The following is a 13,863-nucleotide window of genomic DNA, read 5'->3' on the forward strand; positions in this document are numbered from 1 at the left end:
GTGACACATGATTACATATTAAAAAATCAACATTTTATAAAAAAACATTTTATAAAAAATAAATAAATAAAAATTACTGAAAAAACAACATTTTATTACATAATCTTTATTTAAATGTTAAAATATATAGATACACGAAACATGCATGAATATATATATATATATATATATATATATATATATATATATATATATGTGTGTGTTTGTCAAAGCAAAATGTTCTATGAAAAGATTTAAAATATAAAAAGAGTGGGAAGATACAGACACAAATATGTCTGATGCTCACCGAAGAGTGACTAATGCACAAGATGGCAAAATAACACAGACTGCAATTCATGGAAAATGACAAAACTTTGGAAATGTTACAAAACATGCTATTTACAGAAAAAGTTTCGACAGGCGTTTAAGCTCAGCGTGTAGATTCTGCTACTTCCCACACAGACGCGTCAAACCGCAGTCTTACAAAGAATAGATACAATGATGTAAATAACCACCATGGACATTTTTTTTTTGTTTTTAGTCTGTGGTATTGGTACATCTGACCGGATCTTCCTACAGACGGCCAACAGCGTAGGAGGAGTAAATGTATGATGTAATTAAATCCCTATTATAAACATCTGGATAAAAGCTGCAGTAAATGGATGACAAGGTGACCGTTTACAGCTCCATTTTCAATCCGTTTGACGGGTCCTGGATCATTTGATCGAGCTGTAAATCACCAAAGTATCCTTCCCAGCACCGGATCTGTGGATCAACATAATCAGAGATAAAGTGTGAATTACATTTATAGATCCACCAAAAGTACTGCAGGAGTGCTCAGTATGAGAACCAGATCATGGAGGTTACGTAACATAAAAATAAGTTTCAAAATCAAGTGAGCAAATGTGTTTAAAACCTATTTTGCATCTCACCTCACAGCGGGGTCATGATGGAGCGTTCTCAGATTTTCATACTTGGCTTCATTGTTTCCGATGTGTTGGATAGTTGTGTACTGGATCTTCCCAGAATCTGTGGACTCAGTTCTTCCTGCCGTCTGATCGGTTCTGGTTCTGCTGGGGGAAACTCTGGCATACAGATCATTGTCATTGTGGATTCTGTCCGAGCTGGAAGGATGTTGAACCTGGAGAAAGACGTCAAGACCTTTCAGAAAATGTAACTATTAACTATAAATCATCTAAAGAGAGCTTTCTGTAAACTTTAGCAGTTTCTTATGAATTCTCATTGTTTACATGCTGGTATCACATACAATACAATTATAAATATATTTATATCAAAGCAGACTCTTAAAGGAACACTGGGCTAATTTTCCAGCTCCCCTCGAGTTAAACAGTTTTACCGTTTTCTAATCCATTCAGCCGATCTCCGGGTCTGGTGGTAGCACTTTTAGCATAGCTTAGCATAGATCATTGAATCTGATTAGACCATTAGCATCTCTCTCAAAAAAAATGACCAAAGGGTTTCGATATTTTTCCTATTTAAAACTTGACTCTTCTGTAATTACATCGTGTACTAAGACCGACGGAAAATGAAAAGTGGAGTGTTCCTTTAATTATTATTATTTTTAGACAGAAACTCATGGATAACTCTGTTCTGACCTGATTCTGCTTGACGTCCGTCACTCCACCACATTTTCTCTTCCTGTAGCAGAAATAATCATGTAAACACATACACACAATAATAATTATTAATAATTACCCCAATGTGTATTATTTAAACAAAAGATCTAACCTCATGAACATGATGATGCAGACAAGAAATAAAACTGCACATCCGACTGCGATCACAATAACAGCAAGAAACATTCCTGAAAAAAACCCTGGAAAAATAATGAATACTTATGTTCATACATCTGGAAAAATGGGAACATTGAAAGCATTTATTGGATGCAGAAATCAGAAAATGTTCGGTGTAGCCTTGCATTAAAAATATATTACGCAAGCCAATGTATTCTGACAGGTCTTTGGATGACACAATAAATGAATAAAAATGTAAAAAATTGAATGCACTTGAAAAAAATATCTAGAAAATGTTAGTATTTAAAATTCAATTCATTAAGTGCAATTAATTGCTTAAACTATTATGCACAAGTTTGTTGTGTTCTGTGATTTATGTTCAAGGACTGCAATACTGAACCAGTCCGCCAGGGGCTGATAGACAATTGTATGTGTGGGAGAAAAGAAGGAGAAGGAGAGTGAAGTAAAGAGAAAGAAGTTACAAACCAACTATTCCTCTCGTCTGATTTATTTCTTTTCATTACGGGTCTCAACATTACAAATTTTGGCGACGAGGATGTCTGCATCCGTACCTATGCCTGCATGTTTTCTTCCGACGGTAGGAGAGCCTGCCATACCGTTTTCTACATGGAAGAAAATTTTCCAAAACTACTTGTCATCGGAGCGCGAGGTGACGCATGGCCTGATGCTAGACTTCGTGCAGTTCTTTTACATTGTCTCGGTACGGAAGGCCAGAGACTTTTCTACACGCTGCCAAACGGTGGTACAACTTATGATGAGGCCATGGCGGCCATTTCACGCCAAGAGTGAATGTTGTCGCTGCACGGCATAAATTCAGACAACGCGCGCAGCGCATTGATGAAACAGTAAGTCAGTTTATAGCGGAGTTACGTCATCTGGCGGTGGATTGTCAGTTCGGAGGAATGGAGGACGAAATGTTAAGGGACCAACTGATCGAACAGGTTTTTCTGGCCGCGGTGAGAGACAGATTGTTACTTGAGCCCGAACTTACATTGGAACGCGCTTCCGCGTTAGCGTTGCAAGTCGAATCGGCAGTACAAAATGCTACACTTCTTTCAACTACTGGTTCATCTCCTGCCCAGGTGCAAGCCATCTCGAAGACAAAGGGCAGTTTCAAAAGAGGTAAACAAAAGTATGAAAAAAGGCCAGAACAAACTGGGAAGCCACAGACTTCAAATAAAAGACGCTGTTTTCGCTGTGGATCAAATACTCACTTGGCCAACGCACACACTTGTCCAGCTGCGTCTGCCACATGTCATCAGTGTGGAAAGAAAGGACATTTTGCAAAGGTATGTAAATCTGCTGCTGTCAGAGAAGTGGGGGTGCCTGAACTGACTGTACTGTGTGTAAATCAGTCTCATGACAAAATTCGTTGCCAAGTACAGTTGGAAGCACCGCAAGGAAATAAAATACCACTTGAATTGATTGTTGATACAGGATCAAGTGTGTCCATCCTACCAGAGACCCTGTTCATGAAACACTTTGCAAATTGTGAACTGAAGGAACCTCAAGTGAGGTTAGTCACATACTCACGTGAACACTTACCAACCTTAGGCTGTTTTACTGTTTCTGTGTCACATGACGGTGTTGCAACCAAAGCAAATTTCTATGTGGTCAAAACGGGTTCACCACTTTTGGGCATGGATTTAATTAAAGCCTTAAAATGTCACATTGTGGGGGATAGGATGGTTACATTATCGAGCCCCGCTGCTTCACCAGTGCTAGAAATAGGTAATACAGCAGCCAGCTCACCAGGATGTGTCAAAGGATTTGTGCACAAAGTACAGATTGATGAGTCTGTAAAACCAGTGCAGCACAAACTACGCAGATTACCACTGAGTGTACGGGAGGAGGTTTCCAAGGAAATTAATCGGTTACTGGGTGATGGAGTAATTGAAAAGATTGATGCTTCGCCATGGGTGTCACCGATTGTCGTAACCAGAAAAAAGTCGGGAGAAATTCGGGTGTGTGTGGATTTGAGAGAGCCTAATCGAGCGGTAATTACTGACTGCTACCCACTGCCTCATATGGAGGATCTTTTCACAGAGCTCAGAGGCGCTACGGTGTTCTCCCAAATTGATTTGCAAAGCGCATACCATCAACTTCCTCTTCATGAGGAGAGTCAAAACTTGACTGCATTCATCACACACGATGGGTTATTCAAATTCACAAAGGTTCCTTTCGGGTTGGCTTCAGCGCCCTCCGCCTTTCAGAAAATGATGAAAACTGTACTTGAGGGTTTACCAGGAGTACAGAACTACTTAGATGATCTCATCGTGTATGGTCAAAACAAAGCCACCCACGACGCCAATCTACAGGCAGTGATGACTCGACTCACAGACATTGGTCTAAAACTTAATATGAAGAAAAGCAAATTCGGCCAGAGCAGAATTCGGTATCTAGGCCATGACATCTCAAAAGAGGGGCTACATCCTAACCCTGACTCAGTTGAAGCCATTGCAAATGCACCTGCACCAACCGACCTACCTTCATTACGGTCCTTCTTAGGTCTTACATCTTGGTTTAGCAAGTTCATCCCGAACTATGCAATGGTAGTAGACCCTCTGCGTGAGATACTCAGATCATCTCAGAATGGATTTACATGGACGGAAGCAGCTGAGGCGAGTTTTCGAGGGCTAAAGCAGCTGTTAGTCCACAGCCCAGCCTTAGCTTTATTCGACCCCTTCTTGCCAACATTTGTGTCCACTGATGCTTCCGATTACGGCATTGGAGGTGTCATCTCTCAACGGCACCCAGATCAGACGGAGCGTCCAATAGCATTCGCTTCTCGTACATTGACTCCAGCCGAAAGAAAATACAGTACAGTTGAAAAGGAAGCATTAGCGTGTGTCTGGGCAGTAGAACGTTGGAGGACTTACCTTTGGGGTAGGAAGTTTACACTGAAGACGGACCACCAAGCACTGACCACATTGCTGGCCACCAGAGGAATGAACAGAGCTGGAATGAGGATAGCGCGCTGGTCAGCCAGACTTCTGTGTTTCAACTACAATCTGGAATACAGACCAGGTAAAACAAATTGTGTTGCTGATTGTTTGTCACGTTTACCGTTACCTGATTCAGATGCTGGCCAGGAAGAGGAATTAGGCCTTGTAGCAGAGATTTCTAAGGACCTTTCAAAAGCCATTCCTATGAAGGATCTCCTGGAAGCATGTAAATCTTGTCCAGAGTTGTCCAAGCTGCATGCCCAGATCACACAAGGCTGGCCTAAATCACAGAAACAAATGGATCCAACGATCATGGCGTACTTTCAGATCAGGCATGAGTTAGCTGTGGATGATAAGTATATCTTGAGAGGGCAGAGACTAGTTGTGCCAGTTGCACTGCGCTCTAAATTAATTCACTTAGCACACGAGGGGCACCAGGGAGTGGTACGAACTAAGCAACGGCTAAGAGACTTGTACTGGTGGCCTCGTATGGACTATGAAGTGCATTCGTCCATTGCTTCATGTTCCGCCTGTCAGTCCTGTGACAAAACCGCCCGGACGTGTCCAGCTCCATTGCAGCCAGTGGACCTGCCAGACGGTCCATTTCAGAAAGTCGCAATAGATATTGTAGGACCTTTTGAGAGAGCCACACAGGACTGTCGTTTTGCTATTACGATGGTGGATTATTATAGTAAGTGGCCGGAGGTTGCATTTACCTCAAATGTTACAACCAACACTGTTACAAAGTTTCTAGCATCGGTGTTTGCGAGAGAAGGTAACCCACTGACCTTAGTCAGTGATAATGGCCCTCAATTTATTTCTTCGGCATTCGCTGATTTCTTGACTGAAAGAGGAATAAAACACATTCGTTGCAGTGTTTACTGGCCCCAAGCGAATGGAGCTGTGGAGAGATGGAATCGTGTTTTAAAGAACTGCATCCAAGTAGCTGAAATGCAACAACTTCCATGGAAGCAAGCAGTCACAGATTTCCTCCTGAACTACAGAGCTACACCGCACGCAACCACAGGAGTATCACCTTTTGAACTGTTAAGAGGGAGGAAGATGCGTACAAAGCTAAACACTCTACCAACCACAGCAGCTCAGGGTGAGAAAGGAACAATGGGCATACGTGACCGTGTACAGCGGGTTCAGCAAAAGATGAAACTGTACACCGATAAGAAACGTGGGGCAAAACCACCCCCCTTCAAGTGTGGAGATCGGGTACGTGTAAGGAAACCTATGCATGTACCAAAGGCTGGAAGGAAATTCACTGTTCCAATGTTAGTGAATAAGAAATTGGGACCGAGCACTTATGTTTTGAGTGATGGGAAGAAATGGAATGCGGCTCACTTGTCTCTGGTTCCAGAAACCACTCAAATGACATTAGAGAATACTCAGGTTAATCCCGGAGCAGAGAATGTGGTGTATGAGCCAGTTAAGAGCACACAGGCTAGACAGCCTCCAATATGGTTAAAGGACTATGCTACAGAGTAAAGGGAAACCGAAAGGAAAAGTAAATGAAAGAACACTAGAGTTGTAGTAGGGAAGTAACAAGAAATATATGGTGAATGTGTTCATGTGTTTATTCATATGTTTGTTAACTGATAGTTTAAGATACAGAAGTACATTTATAGTTATAGACAGTTCATAAGTGGATGGAAACTGGGTTGAATAATTTCACTTGTTAAGTGTCTTTCCTAAAAGAAAGAGGGGAATGTTGTGTTCTGTGATTTATGTTCAAGGACTGCAATACTGAACCAGTCCGCCAGGGGCTGATAGACAGAATTGTATGTGTGGGAGAAAAGAAGGAGAAGGAGAGTGAAGTAAAGAGAAAGAAGTTACAAACCAACTATTCCTCTCGTCTGATTTATTTCTTTTCATTACGGGTCTCAACATTACAAAGTTAGCTTTACTTTGTTGATATTTGAATTTTTGATTTTGTCTCAATGTAACTTCAGAGAGCAGCAATTTTCTACTACAGATTCAATCTCTATATTATGTCATGTCACAACCATAGACTGTATAAAACAATGGATGTAGTGTCCGTCACGTCACCCATAGGTTTCTAGAGAGCATTTTTAAAGCCCAAAGTGGGCGGAGCCGGCCGTCGCCATCTTGGCCGCACGTCATTCCCGAATAACCGAAAATGGGGGAGGATGAGGCGGATTAGCTGAAGTGACGTGACACTTACAGATAGCAGACAAACGGCTAGTAGTGACATCAGCGGCAATCCACCTGTCACTCAAGTGGCCACACCCTTAATTATGCAGAACTTTAAGGCTTATTATAATTTTGACGGATGAATTCTAAATTTAAAAATTTACCCCCCTCAAAGTTGTCATGAAGGGCAACATTAGCTATATAGACCAAACCCACTTTTTGCACCTGGCTGTAAACATATTTTTGATCTGATGTAAAGTTGGGCATTTTAACATGAGGGTCTATAGGATTGACTCTCTTTTGGAGCCTAGTGGCCAGTCAGTGAATTGCAGTTTAAGTCACTTCCGTATTGGATTTAAGAGAGACCGGATGGTTGCCGCTTGGTCACAACCAGCACTTTTGCTGTTCAAAACTTTTTTTATTTTTTGTTTTCTCAAAAATTCTGCTCAAATATTTAAATGATTTTACCTTTAACAGTGACAGTTACAGCGTCTGATCTCTGAGATCCATGTTGATTGTGAGCCTGACAGTAGAAGCGTCCACTCTGTAGTGCACTGAACCTCTGTCCAGATCCAACAGCTGAGGTTTCATTCTCCTTAAACCAGCTGAAGTTCAGAGCCGGAGGGTTTGAGTCACTGATGCACTTCAGAGTCACTGAATCTCCCTCCACTATTACACCAGATCCACTGACCAACACTGAGACGTTCCTGGGAGGATCTAAAGACAAAAATGAAAATTCACAACAAATATTAGAAAATTATACATTTTAAGTTTTTGAACTGTGCAGATGATCATTAACTCACACATGACGTTTAAAGTCACAGGATCAGAGTATTTCCCTCCATGTTCATAGATGGACTTGCACTTGTATTCTCCACTGTCATCAGAGCTGATCTTTGAGATGCTGAAGATTCTTCCAGATCCTACAAATTTTACTCCTTTAAACCACGTAATGTTCAGAGCCGGAGGGTTTGAGACACTGCTGCAGTTCAGAGTCACTGAATCTCCCTCCACTATTACACCAGATGGACTGATGGACACAGAGACGCTCTTTGGAGGGTCTAATAATGAAAATCAAAAATTGCATAAAATAAACTAAGCAAATTTGTCTTTGATCACAGACTAAAGTATATTTAGAAATGTGTTGTCAACATCAATAACAACAACTCAGGATACTCTGTTTTCACAACATTGCATTTAGGTTGCTGTTAGGTTACACTCAGGGCTCGATTTGAAGGGGTTACAACTTTGGTAAATTTATTAACATTTCATTTTGTAATAAAACAAAGCAAAACAAAAATCACAAAAAGCATCCCCTCTGTAAAACCACCATCCCCATTAGATTTACAGTGTTGTATATTATGTAAGACTTATAGAGAATTTTAATTTACATGATATGATAATTAACAAAATATGAATAACAGTGATTGACCAATCAGAACACAATATTGAGCACAGTCAAGCAAGCTTTCACCATTTTTCGCACTTGTTCATAATGGCCAGGAGAACGGTTCAAGCACATCCAAGGACATTCCCCTGACACATTAGAAAGAATAACGAACATAGCTGAAGAGCATTGATTTCGTAAGAGATTCACGAGTACAAACTTACAATTAAGTCAGATAGAGTAAATGCTATGCGTATTTGGCGTGCTGTCCGAGGAGAGGGCTTCAGGCCCGGACCCAGAGTACTCTCCCATATTCCTGGCTGTGATGGGAACAAGCCAAGAGTGAGGAGTCGGGTGGTGGACGGATGCTGGAAAACTGTTGAGGAATGTAGGTGAGTCGACACTGTGCATATAGGCCTCTCTCTCTTCTCATGACATGAGTTCACTCTAACAAATAAGTTAGATATTTGTACTCAGTATTTGCCCTGAACCCAGAAAGACGCAAATCAACGCAGGGCAGTTGCCAGAAAAATATGTTGATAACCCCTCATAAACTTGTGGAGTGCAAAGCTGACGGTGTACCAATCGTAGAGCGGGGGTTAGTCGCTGGATCGGGAGGACTTCTTGCATTGGACGGGAGTTTGGTTGTTGTGGCATCATTGATGGGCCGACACGATGTTGCTGTCTGGGTGAGCTCCTGCGGCAGCGGAGGAGATGATACTACTACGGCAGTGGAAATAACTTGCTTTCCAAGTATCCAATGAGTAAGTCGGACGTAGAACTGGAATCCAGCAGGAGCGGAAGAGATAACACTGCTGTGGCAGTGGAAGTAAGTTGGGTGGAGAAACAGAGCTCCTGCAGGAGAGGAGGAGATTAATGAATGAATGAATGAATGAGAGATTGATTTTGGTCGATTTTTTTAGTGAATAGAATAGAATAGAATGAGGCATTTATATACGCTTTCATGAACTACTGTACAACCAAAGCACTTTACAATCTCTCCTCAAACACCACCAGTGTGAGCATCCACTTGGATGATGCGACGGCAGCCACAGTACAACGGCGCCAGTGCGCTCACTCATACACACACCAGATATAGTGGAGAGAGGAGAGAGAGTGATAGAGACAATTCAGTGGATGGGTATTATTAGGAGGCCATGGTTGGCAAAGGCCAATGGATGGAGTGAGCACAGCAAAATCCCCAGAGTGAAATTAACTCTGCTCAGAGAACAGAGAACAACTCGTTTACACGCAAACGGAGAATTCTCCTCTGAAAACGATTCTTTCTAAAAACTCCGGCCAGAGTGGATATTTTGGAAAACTCTGTTTGCACGTTTGCATGTAAACTGAGAAAAACTGAGTTTTAGGCAGTCGACGTCACAGTATGCGACAGAACTTGCACTGCATCACTGCGACCCATATTTTCGGGATTCTGATTGGCTAACGTGGGCTTGAGCTTCTCGTTACACTGCCACCTATAGGTTTGGCATGCTCTTGACGGCATAAACACGGGTTCGTGTAAACGAACACTTTTCTGAAAACGGAGAGGGTGAAATGTCCGTTTATGAAAATAACCGGCCACGTGTAAACGTAGCCTCAGAGTTAAAGTTAATGAGATACTTAAGTGATTAATTAAGTGATGATTGGGCATTAATGATGAACACCTGCTGTTAACAAGCAGAATCACTGAAGGAAAGAGAAACAACAAGAACAGAAAAAAAAGAGAAACTCAAGAACTAAAACTGACTTCCAGCCACAGCCTTAGAAGAAATCAACTAAAGACAACAGAAGACATTAAATCTCTCCAAGATCTCAGCAGAGGAGGAATAAACAACTCCACAAACAGCATTACCAGCTTCACTTATTACAAACCAGACTGACTTTATTTCTGTCAGACGTCTACAGAAGGTCTTAGTGAGAATGAACAGAGGTTTAGATGTTGCCGATTTATTGAAAATTTTGGTTACCATTCAGGTGAAAAGTGTTTCCTTTAGTTGGGCAGTTTTAGAGACGGCACTCTGTGTATTTTGAATGACCACAGAGAGTCAGGACCTTGGTTTAACGTCTCAGCCAAAGGACGGCGCTATTTGACGTATAGTGTCCCCGTCACTACACTGGGGCGTTAGGACCCACACAGACCACAGAGTGAGCGCCCCCTGCTGGCCTCACTAACACCTCTTCATAACACTGCTGTTGCGAAAGTGCAAGCATGGAAAGAATGGAATTGAGAGAGCCGTCAAGGAGGGGTTTCAATGGGTGGTTTACGGGAATATCAGCTCTGAATAGTGAGGTACTGGGGTTGGGATTGGGATTCTGGTGCCAGTAGCCTGAATTTCTGTGAGGATCTGTGCTCTGATGTAGCTGGTAACAGGGGGTGGTTCCAATGCTGTAGCATTCGGTGGGATGGGCATCGGCGTTGCAGAGAACAGAGTGAAAGGAGATTTATCTTGGAGGAGAGTGTTCAGAGGAAAGAAGGCTTGTGAAGGCAACCTTTCTCTTGGGTCGGCTCCTGGAGCCTGGAGAGGAACGAGGAGAGTAGAAAAAGAGGGGATCTGGGGAGGACAATATGGCATCTAAAACCCAACACTGTACATTTCTGTATTGCAGGGATTGTTGGATGGGCCGAGGTGTGGGAGGATGCTGAAGATGATGGTGGGTGTCTTGATGATGGAGGAGAGGATAAGCCTTGGCGTCCAGGAGTACGGTAAGCAGCACGGATGGGCTGGCGTCCACACAGATGGGCTGGCGTCCACACAGTGGTGCCGGAGACTCGGTTGGGGTGTCCGGCAGAACGCGAGTGCTCCTTGCATCGTAGGAATGCAACAGAGGATCTTGGGCAACGAGGGAGTCTTCATAAGACCGGAAGAGTTCAATCTCTGACATTGTAAACAAATGGCCGGGACCAAGTGCTGAAAACGGTTGCAGAAAGCAGGTGAGTCGACTGTGTGTATATATGTAGGCCTCCTGTCATGCTGATAGGATAGAAGTGATTATTGCTGATGACATTGATTGGATAGATCATTTGAACGTGCTTTCTCCCGAACTTTGTTAATGAAACATCATTAGTTGTCAAAGCTGCAGTGAATTATTAAAAGTGAATGTAATCACTGAGGTGATAATGTTAATGTTATTTATATATAATAAATAAATGTTAATTTATTTAATTAAAATAAAAACTATGAGCTTTGTCCATACTGCTCTAATAGTATCATGAAAGCACAAGTTTTTTTCATGAAAAAATAAATAAAAATAAAATAAAATTATATATATATACCCCCAGAACACTTGGAATATGCGACACAAGTTGTATGGGTTCATTTCTGGGATACTTATGCATATATATTTTAAAGCTGCTCATGATTCACTGCCAGAATTTAGAATTTTTCAGTTTGTGGTCAGAAGACAGAAGGTAATAAAGCATTATAACAACACTAGCGTGAGTAAAAAATGACTTTTCACTTGTAGGTGAACTCTCTGTAAAGGCTAAGAACCAACATGAAATAGATCAGGAGGTGTTTCAATTGAATAATTTCTCACACTATGCATGTGTTCATCTGAAAGCTCACACACAACAGACCAAGCTGTTCTTCCGGAGGCTGCTATGGACCTTTTCAATATCTACACACATGCATGTTGTTTTTGAGCACTATCCTCACTTTTAGGTGGGGAGGTATAGCCATAGTCTATAATTATTAAAGTGTAAACACAATACCCTTAGTGTCATTAAGTGATCCTAGAAAAGCTTAGGTGTGATGTGGAAATAATGTTTATAAAGCGTCACAGGTGATGTGCTAATCATGAAATAATGTTTGAGATTTATACATTACACAGTTGTATTTGTTCAAATAATGACAAAATCTGTACTCACACATGACATTGAGCTGAACCGCAGGAGAGATGTGAGTGTGTCCGTCTACAGCACAGCTATATCTGCCTGAATCCTCTCTTCTGACTGGATTGAGGGAGAGTTTGTTCCTGAAGTTACTCTCAGTTAATATCTTCAGTGAGTTTCTGTACCAGATGAATGTTGCTCTGTCAGTCAGAGCGCAGCTGCTTTTACATGTCAGAATGACTGAATCTCCCTCTGTCACTCTCTCAGGAGACTCCACCTGAAGATCTGAACACAACACACACATTATATCTAGTGCTGCTGTCACACACTCATTATTATTCTACATAATGCACAGAAGAAGAGATAAACCTCACCAAACTCATCTGTGACATTAAGAGTCACTCCTGGTTTACCAGTCCATTTCTTATTAGGTTTATCAGTGGTGAATCTGAAATAGTACATGCGTGAATCCTTCAGTGTCACATGACTCAGTCTGACGGTGCAGTTCTGCTGTTTATCTCCCAGATACTGAAGCCTCTGACTGTATTCAGGGTCATTAGACAGATCTGGATACTCTCCATTATATGTTACCAGTGTTTTGGTCCAGAACGCTTTCTTGATCTGATGTCCAGTAGGGTATGTATAAGTGCATCTCATTATCACTGTTGAGTTGTTTAGTGCACAGATGTGTGAAGGACTGTAACTCACACCCCAACCAGCACGATTCTTATCATCATCATCATCATCATCATCACTGAAAACTCCTGAAAAACAAAATTTATAATAAACAAAGCATCAGTTTCTAAAATAATATATTTGCTGAGTCTTTGAATTTCTCATTTGTTGAGGAAAAGCAGAATATAACATCTGAGACAGAAGCATGAAAATGTAAGTGAAAATACTCAGACTGTCTAAAGATGAAAATATTAATCAAATTAATTTTATATTTTGCTACAATTAATTTTATAAATGAATATCATAAATCAATATTTGCCAAGAAAAGCCAAATAATGATGATATTTTAGCATTACATTAATGAGGAAAGACAAAGATGGACAGGTGGTACGTCATGCTTATACTTCTCCAATGACAGGAAAATCATTATTATTCCTTTTTTAATATAATTAATCAAACTAAATAAACATTTTAAATACCAATGAGCAACAAACAACATTCTACTTTATTAAAGAATGACAAGTGAAAACACAAGACAGCAAAGCACTGAACAGAACATGCAGAAAAACATTAGAGACTTACCTTGAATCACGAGGAGGAAGATCAGAGGAAGAGGAGCCAATCTGACTGACATCACCATAGCAACACCTACAACACAATCATTCACACAGGCTGAGATCAGATCGACAGACAACACGCATAATCAATGAGCAGAAATTATGCTCAATAGTGTTCTTTATCAAGCAAGACTGTCTTTGTCAATGTGACATCAATGAGACCACATATACAATCGTTCAAAATGTATGTTTCTTTATAATCAAACAAACAAACAAACAAACAAACCAAGAATAGATAAGAAACTGGTCGTACCGTAGAGCAGCTGTAACCAAATCACACTTGAGGAGAAATAAGGAAAGTTTCAAGTCCACCAGCCTCATTTATAACCAGAACTGCGTCATTTCCTCTTTTTTTTCTTTTTTTTTTACCGCTGGTTAGTGACATACAAATATTATATTAAAAAAAAAAAAAAGATGTCTTTTAGATTTTTTAAAATCCTAAAAACATCCTGTTTATTTACAGGTTTAATATCGATTTCCAATCCAAGATACC

The 13,863-nt window shown here is 41.0% G+C and overlaps 1 protein-coding gene across 1 annotated transcript; it reads right to left on the bottom strand.

The window, feature by feature from the left end:
- Window positions 1–206: 206 nt before the first annotated feature.
- On the bottom strand, window positions 207–13,697 carry LOC306999699 (sialoadhesin-like). Its single transcript, XM_079614585.1, has 10 exons — window positions 13,624–13,697; window positions 13,336–13,401; window positions 12,453–12,842; window positions 12,115–12,363; window positions 7,663–7,920; window positions 7,328–7,576; window positions 1,729–1,816; window positions 1,596–1,638; window positions 912–1,120; window positions 207–744 (listed from the first exon to the last, which is right to left on the bottom strand). Exons 2-10 carry the CDS (start codon window positions 13,391–13,393, stop codon window positions 696–698), a joined length of 1,593 nt encoding a protein of 530 aa, XP_079470711.1. The 5' UTR covers window positions 13,394–13,401; window positions 13,624–13,697; the 3' UTR covers window positions 207–695.
- Window positions 13,698–13,863: the final 166 nt, after the last annotated feature.

Source organism: Phoxinus phoxinus, assembly GCF_949152265.1.
Source record: "Phoxinus phoxinus genome assembly, chromosome: 6".
Classification (NCBI taxonomy): domain Eukaryota; kingdom Metazoa; phylum Chordata; class Actinopteri; order Cypriniformes; family Leuciscidae; genus Phoxinus; species Phoxinus phoxinus.

Coding starts and splice junctions, on each gene's coding strand:
- LOC306999699 (XM_079614585.1), bottom strand. CDS start 13,393: ATGGTGATGTCAGTCAGATTGGCTCCTCTTCCTCTGATCTTCCTCCTC. Junction 12,843..13,335: donor CTTCCTCCTCGTGATTCAAG/GTAAGTCTCTAA, acceptor TTTGTTTTTCAG/GAGTTTTCAGTGATGATGAT. Junction 1,639..1,728: donor TGCATCATCATGTTCATGAG/GTTAGATCTTTT, acceptor TTTCTGCTACAG/GAAGAGAAAATGTGGTGGAG.